The 12,827-nt window shown below is 41.1% G+C and overlaps 1 protein-coding gene across 1 annotated transcript; it reads left to right on the top strand.

The window, feature by feature from the left end:
• Positions 1-12,398, top strand: LOC135078696 (phosphoglucomutase). The gene is made up of 10 exons (XM_063973242.1): positions 1-390; positions 991-1,072; positions 3,831-4,030; positions 5,450-5,606; positions 6,341-6,529; positions 7,524-7,724; positions 8,657-8,864; positions 9,680-9,863; positions 10,381-10,460; positions 11,269-12,398. The coding sequence occupies exons 1-10, from the start codon at positions 151-153 to the stop codon at positions 11,405-11,407; spliced, it is 1,680 nt and encodes a 559-aa protein (XP_063829312.1). The 5' UTR covers positions 1-150; the 3' UTR covers positions 11,408-12,398.
• The last annotated feature ends 429 nt before the right edge of the window (positions 12,399-12,827 follow it).

The raw sequence follows: 12,827 nt of genomic DNA, 5'->3' as shown, positions 1-12,827 counted from the left end.
ATATGACATTTTATTATCATTTTGACAGCTGCTAATAACTTGTGATTTTGTTCGTGACCTCCTGAACTGCGATAATATTTGATTACTGCTATTAGAACAGTCAAGAAGTGTTCTTGGACTTTTGTAGAAAGATATTTTCATTCATCAAAAATGCCCAGTGTAGTTACAGTGCCTACTAACCCCTACGAGGGGCAAAAGCCGGGTACCAGTGGTTTGCGTAAGAAAGTTAAAGTTTTCCTTCAAGAAAACTACACGGAAAACTTTATCCAGAGTATTTTGGATGCTAATAAAGCAGATATTGTCGGCTCGACCCTTGTCGTTGGTGGAGACGGTCGCTATCTAGTAAAAGAGGTCGTGGACAAAATCATCAAAATTTCGGCGGGCAATGGTGTAAGTTTTCATTAATTTATTTTTACTTAGTCATTTTCTGGAAATGTTACCTGGATAACAGTAATTTTTTTATGTAAAATTAACTAAGCAAATATTGTATATAAAATAAAAGTAATATTACTCCTGTATCTTTATTAAAATAGCCATGGTGAAGTGAAGGGTACTTTCATTCAGTAGTAGCTATAATATTTATGTAGGTATAATAAATAAAAAAGTTTCATTACATTTTTTATGTTAAATTTTTCTCAGACATTTTACATGTTAATGACACACAGTTTGTAAGCCAAGTGTTTTACATAATTGGGTAATTGATACCAGCAATCAACTGGCATACTTTTTAATGAAGAGCATGTTTAACTGTATAGCATCTCACTATTGTGAATATGAGCAACTCAATATCATTTTGTATTAAACTAAAAGATTTATAATGTAAAACTAAATGGGTGTTCCGGATTATGAAATCATTAAATAGTGTAAAGTTTACACATTTGTCCCAATTTTCCTTTTATGTTTTATACCTAAAATGACTTGTGTGGCCTACATGTTTAACATAGTTAACATTTATACCATTTACTGACTGATAAAATAATTTTGGTTTAGGTAGCAAGACTGTTAGTGGGGCAAAATGGTATTCTCTCAACTCCTGCAGTCTCCTACATCATCAGAAAATACAAGACCCTTGGTAAGTATCTGTACAGGGTGTTAGGTAAATGGGTATATGAGCCGACACTAGCCTATGTTAACATGGGCATATAAATGGTATGGTGAAGTCAGAAATTTGATGTCATCATTTTAATTGTTTTTTATTAAATTATTAGGAGACTATTGATTCCCAAACAATCTGAAGTGAGAGAAATGAGGATCAGTACTGTTGTAGAAAATTCAATAAAACTAGTATCTACGTTAATCTTTAAGACATAAGAAAGATATATCTTTTTGAATTATCCAAATCGGACCATTACTTACGAAGATATTAAGTAATAAACATAGGCCGTTTTTGCCGCTAAAAGTCAACGTACGCAGGGCCGCGTGACGTCACTATATCCGAATCGGGCGCAGCCGGCGTACTATTGGGATGGAAAATATGTTTTTCCAGCTAAACTATCAGTTTTAGAAAAAAACTTTTAATAACAATTATTCATCAAAACAAAGTAACCTGTCGACCAGTAATTTTTAAAAATAAAAATTGTGAAAAATAAGTATCGCTATGTCCAAAAACCACATTTTCATAGGATTCGATGCAATGCGGAGACGCGGTTGGAGTGAGTGTAACTTAATGATTGTTTGTATTGAACATAATAATACATAATATGCTGCTAATACCCAGTTTCTGGCCTGGGGGGGGGGAATAGTCATACCCAGCTTATAGCCTGGGGGGAGAGGCAAGCCTTACCCAGCTTCTGGCCTTGGTGGGAGGGGGGGAGAGGCAAGTCATACCCAGTTTCTGGCCTGGGGGGGGGGGAGTCATACCTAGCTTATGCTTATGGACTGGGGGAAGGGGCTAGCCTTACCCAGCTTCTGGCCTGGGGGGAGGGGGGGGGGGGTCAAGTCATACCCAGTTTCTGGCCTGGGGGGGGGGGGCAGCTTATGCTTATGGGCTGGGGGGAGGGGCTAGCCTTACCCAGCTTCTGGCCTGGGGGGAGGGGGAGGGGTCGTCATACCCAGTTTCGGGCCTGGGGGGGGGTTAATCATACCCAACTTCTGGCCGAGGGGGAAGTCATGCCAAGCTTATGACCTGGGGAGAGGAGGGGGGCGGGGGAGTCATAGCTTCTAGGCTAAGATTAAATAGATTTCCAGGAGGGAGCAGCTGTCCTTTCCTGCAGCAGCTGGCCCGCCCATGGGAACGGCGAATAGATAGGTAGGTACGTAGGTTTAACTCAGAAAAACTAAATAACAGGTAGGTATTGCGTGTACATCGAAATGATCTTCATAGCAATGTCTTGTAGCCTAGGCAGAGTGTATCTGCCTCAGCTATACCTTATTGTTAGAAGTAAATAAATTAATACTTATACATTTTTATGACTCTAACAACACTTAAGAACACTTTATTTGAATAAATCGCCAAATATACCACCGCGGAGACCCCAATCGCGTCTCTGCGTTCCATTGAATCGTATGTGCGTATGGATGTTTTGCGTTATTTTTCACAATTTCTATTTTTAAAAATTACCTATCGATAGCTTACTTTATTCTGATGAATAAATGTCATTACAAGTTTTTCTCTAAAACTGATAGTTTGGCTAGAATAAAATATTTTCTATCCACGCAGTACGCCGGCAGCGTTCGGATCGGATATAGTGACGTCATCGTCCCCGCGCCAGGCGGTCAGTGAAGTTTTTTAGTAATTTGGCCATAACTTCGTCAATTTTTGTCGTAGAACAAAAATTTTTGGACTGTGTATTAAGGATTTCTTAGCCCTATAAATCTGCATTCACAGCTAAAAATCGAAATGATCCTCATTGTTTAAACTAAGTAGGGTAAGACCTCAAAAAGGATAATAAATTAGGTACTCTAAACTCTAGTCTCTAAACTAATATCAGTTTTATTACTTTAGAGTCTAAAGTAATAAAACTAAGTTTAAACTAATAGTAATAAAACTTTAGAGTCTAAATATTTGTTTGAATCAGTGTACCTATTTATGATTCTTTATAATCAGACCACTAACTGCGGATATCACCTTTTGGAAACAAAAACCAAACTATCATAGTTCAAATATCAATGATGATCAGCAACTTTTAGGCAAAATGATCATGATAACCTTGATTTGATTATCTGTAAATAAAAATTCAGTCTTCTAGTTTTATCCACAACGATGATACAGGGGGTCGAAAATGGCCTGAATTGCTTCGAGAAAAGGATGATACGGCCGTGCCGCTTTTTTGCTCGACTTGGTGGGGGCACTGCCGTGCCCCCAGACTTGCCGAGTCATTGTGAGCTGACTGATGGCTAAGATATAAAGCACAATTCTGATGACTAAATATAAATAAAGATCACTATCATCACGAGTATCACGACACATCGTGATGATAGTGATCTTTTTGCAAGGCCTAGGCAAGGCATAATATTGATACTGATTTATCATGGTTCAAATTGGTAGAACAAACCTGGTATTATTATTTTGTTACCTGTGGTACTGGTTATTTATGTATCATATTTTACGTTGTTTTTATACATTATGCCTATTCTGTAGGAATTTTCCTTAAAAACTTTGTACTGCTTCCTTTGCCATCTACTCGAGCGTTTAGTAGCATAACGGGAGTACATTAAGAGCTAAAGCACACGATGCATTGCGGCGCCGCCCTGCAAAGAATTCGCCGTACTGCTCGGACAGATATTTCTATGTAAGACGACGCAGCGACACCGCTCCGCGTCACACCGCCACCGCACCGCATCGTGTGCGTTTGATTTAACAAATAACTTACCTCAATCATTTCTATAAGGTGGCATCGTCCTCACCGCCTCCCACAACCCTGGTGGCATCAACAATGATTTCGGAATAAAGTTCAACTGCAGCAACGGAGGCCCGGCCCCCGACCACACCACCAATGACATCTACAAGCTCACCACCACCATCAAGGAGTATAAGATCGTGCCGGACATCAATTGTGCTGTTGACAAGATTGGAGTGCAGAACTTCACTGTAAGTAAATTTACTTAGGCGTACGCAGCTTTTGGCAGCAGAAGATACTGATCCAGGTAGTATGATCTAGGGCATTGGTTCCCAAATTTATTTGAGAAGCGCCCACTTTCGCCCATACAAAAATTTCCGCGCTCCCCCCCTCCTCCAGTCAAGATTATTTATTGGTCGTATCGAGCAGTCTGGAATGCATTCTCTCAGCGGTCTCAGGTTTCTTACAGATGGCCCGCGCTCCTCTTTAAAGGACTTTACGCCCCCCCCCCGGGGGGGCGGCCCCCACTTTGGGAACAAATGATCTAGGGGGAGTGTTTGGTGAGGCAGCTACCCTTCCCTGTCCCCTGTTCGGTACGCTTCAGTTGCAGAAAGGGAGGCCTAATCTACAAATTGACCACCACCATCAAGGAGTATAAGATCGTGCCGGACATCAACTGTGCCGTTGACAAGATTGGAGTGCAGAATTTCACTGTAAGTTCTAGTCTTAAGCCATAGTAGTATCCAGCTTCTGGCCCATTCGGTCTTAATCCAGAGGAGTGTTTGAGGCAGGTCCTCCCTTCGACTCTAACATGCATGGTCCCAGGGACTATTCAACCTTCACAGGTTGAGTTTTATTGGAGACCAAACTCTAAGGCTACGGTCTCCTACGAATCCTACGAGTATTAAACTATATGCGGCGTACGACGTCAGTTAAAACGTTCCTATCGACGTCCATAGTGTCCATACCCTCCACTATCCGTGACGTTGTCAATGTTTGAAAGAGACCACAGTAGTACATTTCTATAGATTGAAGTCCGCAGCCTACGGAGTGACGCTGTATGCAGCGTTTATAGGATACCACAGCCTTAATCCTTGCTATACAGTAGCAACAGTGGTTGACAAGAGAGGTGGGAATAGTCACCTACATGTCCCATCTCCTATGTCCAAAAATCGTTCGTTTCGATCGTTTCAGCCAAATGACGTCCACTGCTGGACAAAGGCCTCCCCCAAGGTTTTCTAGAATGAACGGTCCTGCGCTGCTCGCATCCAGGCTCTTCCCGCGACCTTCACCAGATCGTCGGTCCACCTAGTAGGACGCCTGCCCAAGCTACGTCTTCCAGCCCGTGGTCGCCACTCGAGTACTTTGGCTACACGTCTGTACCTACGCAGCGTCCAAAAATATAGTAAACTAGCGGCCGCCCGCGACTTCGTATGCGTGGATCCCGTTTTCCCCATTAGGGGTGGAGTTTCGTAAAATCCTTTCTTAGCGGATGCCTACGTCATAACACCTACCTGCATGCCAAATTTCAGCCCGATCCGTCCAGTGGTTTGGGCTGTGCGTTGATAGATCACTATGTCAGTCAGTCAGTCACCTTTAAGTTATATACCTATATTTAGACTAAACAAACAACTTTTGAAGTTATTCATTACATGGCTACATATTCCCAGGTAGGAGACCGCCCCTTCGTGGTCGAAGTGGTCGACTCTGTGAGGGACTACGTAGACTACATGAAGGAGATATTCGACTTCCCCAAGATCAAGACCCTCATCCAAGGCTCGGAGCAGAGGAAGCCTTTCAATGTGCTGATCGACTCTATGAATGGAGGTGAGCAGGAAAATTCTCGAAGATTTATATTCTTTTTTATCCACAACGAGGAAGCTCTTGGCCTGTATCTCACCTGATGGTAAGTGACGATCAGGCCGAAGGTGGAAGCGAGCTTCACCCGGAATCCTCAACCACGGAGGAACTGGCTATCTTACCTCTAACTGCCGGAACACAATAATGCTGTTAACATTGTTGTTATGGCGACAGACTTTGGTAAGATGGTGGTAGCTAGAGTCAGGCGGACTTAAAACAAGCGTTACCACCAACCAAACCGAACAGAAAAATCTGCCCCTACTGGGAATCGAACCCGGGACCTCTGCGTCTGAAGCAGATGGTCTACCACTAGACCACAGAGGCAGTTACGACGAGTAGGTGTATGTAGATAGATATAATATCACTTTATTCTACACCATACAAGATAAGAAAATAAAAATAATGCTTTGATTAAAAGTAGCCCCAGATATCAAGCCCAGTATCAAAATAGTAATAAAAAAGGTATAATAGTTGGATTAGTTGTGATAATTTTTTATCACAAATTGTAGTTTTAAATAATATTATAAGTAATTACTATTTTCACTTTATTCTCTACATCTCCTTATTTAATTATAGGTAAACACTACAAAAGCATCTTGTGTTATTAATTATCACGATTGAGATTAACATATTTATTCATCAACACTAACATCTTTCCATGCAATCTTAACCATATAATTATATAATTTATTTAATCACAGTAACCGGGCCGTACGTTCAACGAATATTCGTCGAAGAGCTAGGAGCGTCAGAGAATAATGTTCGTCGCGTGGTGCCGTTAGAAGACTTTGGCGGGGCACACCCGGACCCCAACCTTACGTATGCGGCTGATCTAGTGACAGCTGTCAAGAATGGCGACTACGATTTCGGCGCTGCTTTCGATGGCGATGGTGAGTTGATTTTGGTATGGGGTGCATGGCGACCCCACTAATTTATGTAGTACAATTATTAATAGTTAAATACTAAAAGTAATTTATTTTGACACTATTAGAATAGTACCAGGCCTGTTCACCTCCGCGAGTTTACATCGAAAACAAAACACGCACGATGGCCCACCTACAGGATACTATTCGACAAGGCCTCACATATGAGCGAACATTGACTCACGCACGCGTATTCTTGTGTATGATGGAAGAAAATAAAGAAATGGTGTAGGTACTACATACTGTGCAGTATTTAACTGCCTAAATAATAATAAAAACACAGAATGTAATTTTTTAAGTTGCCTCAAGACACTGAGAGGTAAATAAGTAGTTATTATCATTCATGATAATTCATGCTAAATCATGTATTTCCTCCGCCATTTTCCGCAGTTTGGCACCTCACGTCACATCATTTTACCGAAGTCAGCCCTATAGCTTCGGCGCAGTGCCGATCACTGACGTTTGTCAACAAAATGGTGCTTGACTCTTGAGACAGGCTAAATTACACCATAATTGTTAATGACATTGAGCATACATTTTTTTAAATACCTTCGCGAAGTAAAACTTCTGTACGTAGTACTTATTTATTATTCTGTGATAGTACTCATTTAATATTTCAACACTATGGTCACCAAAAATAGGTTGGGGTGCATTTGAACCCCTTGTTTGTATTATTAGTTAAAATTAACAACTCTTGTTTCGTTCGTTTGGTTTCAGTCAAATGATGTCCACTACTGGACAAAGGCCTCCCCCAAGGATTTCTACAACTGTCGGTGCTCACGCGACTTTCACCAGATCGTCGGTCCTATGTGGCCCTGCTCACTACGTCTTCCGGCTACAACTCTAAAAATCTAATATCCCAACTCGGGTTATTTCAAACGTTAGCTGATAAAACAGAGCACATAAACTTGACAATTACTGGAAATTATAAACCAACGTTTTCTTCTATTCTTCCTTCCAGGCGACCGCAACATGATAATCGGCCGCGCCGCGTTCTTCGTGACTCCATCCGACTCGTTGGCAGTCCTTGCGAACAATCTGCAGCATATCCCGTACTTCCAGCGGACTGGAGTCCGAGGCTTCGCCAGGAGTATGCCCACCGCGGCCGCTGTAGATAGGGTGGCGGCTGTGAAGGGGCAGGAGATGTTCGAAGTGCCTACTGGTAAGCTGCGTTTGATTTTAGACCTTAAGACGTGTCGTTCAGGTTTAGAAGAGAGCTTCGGAACGGGTTCCGACCACGTGAGAGAGACAGTCGAGCTGATTTCAACTTTACTCCCTTATCTCTCTGTCTTGGAAATACTTCGGCAACCTGATGGACGCGGGTCGGCTCTCTCTTTGCGGGGAGAGCTTTGGCAATGGTTCTGACCACGTGAGAGAGGACGGGCCAATTTAATTTCAACTGTAATCCCTTGTCTCTAGGTTGGAAGTACTTCGGTAACCTGATGGACGCGGGTCGGCTCTCTCTTTGCGGGGAGAGCTTTGGCAATGGTTCTGACCACGTGAGAGAGGACGGGCCAATTTAATTTCAACTGTAATCCGTTGTCTCTATGTTGGAAGTACTTCGGCAACCTGATGGACTCGGGCCGGCTCTCTCTCTGCCGGGAGGAGAGCTTCGGGACGGGTTCCGACCACGTAAGAGAGGAGAACGGGCCAATATAATTTCAACTCTAATCCCTTGTCTTTAGGTTGGAAATACTTCGGTAACCTGATGGACGCGGGTCGTCTGTCTCTTTGCGGGGAGGAGAGCTTCGGCACGGGTTCCGACCACGTAAGAGAGGAGAACGGGCCAATATAATTTCAACTCTAATCCCTTGTCTTTAGGTTGGAAATACTTCGGCAACCTGATGGACGCGGGTCGTCTCTCTCTCTGCGGGGAGGAGAGCTTCGGCACGGGTTCCGATCACGTGAGAGAGAAGAACGGGCTGTGTTTTATACAATCTTAACTCTACTCCATTGTCTCTAGGTTGGAAGTACTTCGGCAAACTGATGGACGCGGGTCGGCTCTCTCTTTGCGGGGAGGAGAGTTTCGGCAATGGTTCCGACCACGTGAGAGAGAAGGACGGGCTAATTTCAACCTTACTCCCTTGTCTCTAGGTTGGAAATACTTCGGTAACCTGATGGACGCGGGTCGTCTGTCTCTTTGCGGGGAGGAGAGCTTCGGAACAGGTTCCGACCACGTGAGAGAGAAGGACGGGCTATGGGCGGCTCTGGCCTGGCTGTCTGTGTTGGCCGCTACTGGGAAGTCTGTTGAGGATATCCTGAAGGCACACTGGGCGGAGTTTGGACGCAATTACTTCACTAGGTAAAAATATTTTTAAGTTACTTTTACTTTCAAGCTGTTCAGAATAAAAATTGAGGCAGAACAGGCGTTAGGCAGTTAAATGATTTTAAATCGCGTATACACAATGCACACGTAAATAATGACAAATATCGGTCTTATTGGCTTCCCAACTTGCCTTGTCAGCATGAGGATTTTAGTGTACCACGATTTGACTGTGGTAAAATAGAGATACCACGTTCTTTTTAGTAGAGATTAAATGATTTGATGATGAATTGAGGCCGTCAGCGCAAAAGTGGCCTAAGCTTAACATATTAGTATGGTGCCTAAACTTGGTTAGGCCACTTTTATACAGCTTTGTAGGCAAAAACAATGCGCGCAAAAAGAATGTTTACAACGCCCCATCTCTTAACTAAGGGTGAAACTAGGGATTGGCCGCTTTAGCATCAAAATTTATTAGGTTTTGAATAAATTGCACGTTTCGAATGAATAGATAAGTACCTACGAATATGAAAAATGTGGGTTAGGCCACTTTTGCGCTGACGGCCTCACGGACGGAACGAGTGTTAGTTCGTGACCCTCGCGTCCCGTCTTTTCGTCTTGCTCGATTGCTATCAACTAAACTAAATTAGTTGTTGGTTTTAAATCTCGTTGAGGCAGCACCTCCATTTGACCAGCTGCGGGTCGAAGCGGCCACTCGATCCGAGGCTACCTTTACTCCGATCCGGCTTTAAAATTCGATATCACGTACTGCTGCACGTAAAGCTAAATACTGTAGCATCTTGTCGTTTTAAAAAGTGATTTTGTAACAAAATAAACGAATAATAAATAAATTCCAGATACGACTACGAAGAATGCGCCAGCGACCCTTGCAACGAAATGATGCAAGCTCTCGAGAAGAAAATGACCGAGCCCGGCTTCGTAGCGTCGTCGCACTCTAGCGGCGACAAGACATACGTCGTTAAACTGGCCGACAACTTCTCGTATATGGACCCCATAGACCAGAGCGTGTCTATGAAGCAGGTCAGTACCATAAACAGAGTCAGAGTAGTGTAGGTGACACTATAGACGTCACTGAGTCTTGTTTTGTATAGTACTTGCACTCTAGCGGCGACAAGACATACGTCGTCAAACTGGCAGACAACTTCTCGTATATGGACCCCATAGACCAGAGCGTGTCTATGAAGCAGGTCAGTACCATAGAGTAAACATAGTGTAAATGATACTATAAAGGGCATCGAGTTTGGCTTCGTAGCGTCGTCTCACTCTAGCGGCGACAAGACATACGTCGTTAAACTGGCCGACAACTTTTCGTAAATGGCCCCATAGACCAGAGTGTGTTTATGAAGCAGGTCAGTATCATAGAGTAAACAGAATAGTGATAATACCATAGAAGTCAACGAGTATTGTTGCGTCCGCGCACTGTACCGGAGACAAGACATGCACAGTGTGCCATAGAGTAAAGATACTAGCGTATATGATACCATAGAGAATGCTGTCAAGCCTGGCTTTGTTCTAATTTGCATTTTTTTGTTTCTAGGGTCTTCGCATAATATTTGAAGACGGCTCTCGCATCGTGATGCGGTTGAGCGGAACCGGCAGTTCTGGTGCTACCGTCAGGTAAATAAACTCTGGCTATTCTGTTGTTCGAAATTCAAACTTAGAATAGGGATGTTTCCTGGGTAAAAAAAAGCAAGAGTTTTAATTAGTCCGTTAGTTAGCTTATCAAAAACTACTCGATACGTATTTTTCACTTTTTGAAACTAATGAAAATGTAAAGAGATAAAGCGTGCCAAAGTTCTAAAGAAAAGGCTCGTGACGTCAGTGAGTGCGTAAAAGTGCTGCACTTTGTGACATCGCGCGGAACTTCAACGCACTATAACTTTGTAATTATTTGTTTGATTGACAATTAAAAATATACGTGTCCAATATTTTTTTATACTAAAATTGACGGACTAAAAAATTTTTTTTAGGAAACTAGCCTATTGGATATCTCTTTTTCCCCATAGGGAATGAAAAGAGATAGGAATTAAGACGTATTATGATTAGCAGTTTTGTGACTTTCTTTTATTTGATTAACTGATTGTAATTATTGGCCTCTCGTAGACTTTCTTACAATTATCTCTAATCGATGGTGTGATTACTTTCCTATGTTGCCAAATTGTTATCCGTTGGGGACGTACGATGCGTCAAAGCTATACCCCCCCCTTCTTTTCCTGTTAAAAATAGGTTTAAAAATTAAGATTTTTAACTTTCGCGTTCCGTTTCAACTAAAATAGTAACGTCGCGTTAAGACCCGTGTCTTACTATTTTAGGTTTAAAATTGACCGTTGATTTCTTGAAAATACATAGTTTTTCCTTTTACAATGCGCTGCTTCTACTTTACACTCTTTCAATTGTCTATTAACATTTTAATTATCTTTCCCAGATTGTACATAGACTCGTACGAGGCTAAGAACGTGTTGGGCGATGCTCAAGTAATGCTGCGGCCTCTAATAGACGTGGCGCTACAAATATCGCAGCTTCAAAAGTACACCGGCAGAGACGCTCCCACTGTTATTACATAAGCAAAACAAAGGTAAATTACCTACATTTACCACATAAATAAGAACAAAAAAGTAATGTACACGTTGATTGATTGTGAAAACTTTAGCGGCAAAAGCACGTGCAATAAGGATGAATTTATGAAAATACTCTTATGAAACTAATATGATTTTTTGAGTCAGGATACTTTTTTTTAGCATAATTAAAATAAAACGCAGTTATACGACAGTCAATCGTTTTTAACAATTATTTATACATAATGAAAGCAAAACTGGATTCAATTAGAATCATACATTGAGGCTTTTTAGAAATAGACCAATCACACGACAGAATCTATGACTAAGATTGAATCGAGTTTTTAGCTTGTTTTGTAATGATGCTGAACTTAGTGTCGTATTGTGAAATGACTCAAGTTTGTTTATACTCAACAGATCCAAAAACTATTGCAACTTAACTTACAGGACTTTGAGTGTCGAGTTTTATGCTAGTTTTTATAGGTCTCAGTCTTAGTTGAAATTTTAATACATACTTGGACCAATTTAACATCTTTTTGAGTATATAATGTCATTTCACATTACGGGTCGTAGTGCGTAGTTTTTATTGCACATTGATATTATTCAAATTAATTACGGGGTGAGATATTATTTCATTTTATTATCTAATAAGATACACTCGTACGTATTTTCACCCGAAATTGAAAATAATAGTGTAACATTTTTTGTTATCTAATTTTAACTTTTAAATTTTAATGTAAGTACAAATTGTGTGAAATATTTCGATAAGTGAATGACAAAACAAACAATCTCTAACAAAACTGGTTTAATATGATATTAATATTATTACGGAATGTTATTTTATGTAAATATACTAATTAAACATCACAGGTTGTAAAAAGTATTTATTTGGCCAAAGTTTGTTATAAAATATTAATAATTATTTTAATATCACATTATGTATTGCATAAACCGAATGTATCGTTATGTGTTTCTATAAATATATTTTAGTAAAGTTAAACCTTATTTTTATTTCAAATATCATCTAAAACTTATATCTAATAGTATGACTAGATTTTATGTTTAACTCTTATGCATACACCTTTTTGTCTTTATTTTATTTACTTACAATGACAAAATATTTATCCTTATTCTATAACATAGTAAGTTTTATAAACGTACAAAGATATTGAGGATACCCCCAACTTCGTTATCCGAAGTTTCGGATGTTTTTATCTCTCATACAAAGCGAGATGACAACATGACCGACAGTGACAGATAGGTCCAAAACTACTTATAGCTTCAACCACACCAACGCGTGGAGATCGCCATTGCCGGCGCGATCATAGGTAAATGACAGGTGGCGCGACATGACAGTTCACGCGACCTTCGGTGTGGTTGAAGCTTAAGACGTTAGAGAGTAACCAGTTGGTTACTGGGTTCAGTTGAA

The sequence above is a fragment of the Ostrinia nubilalis genome, chromosome 15 (assembly GCF_963855985.1).
Source record: "Ostrinia nubilalis chromosome 15, ilOstNubi1.1, whole genome shotgun sequence".
Lineage (NCBI taxonomy): Eukaryota > Metazoa > Arthropoda > Insecta > Lepidoptera > Crambidae > Ostrinia > Ostrinia nubilalis.
This window is presented reverse-complemented; position numbering and strand designations above follow the sequence as displayed.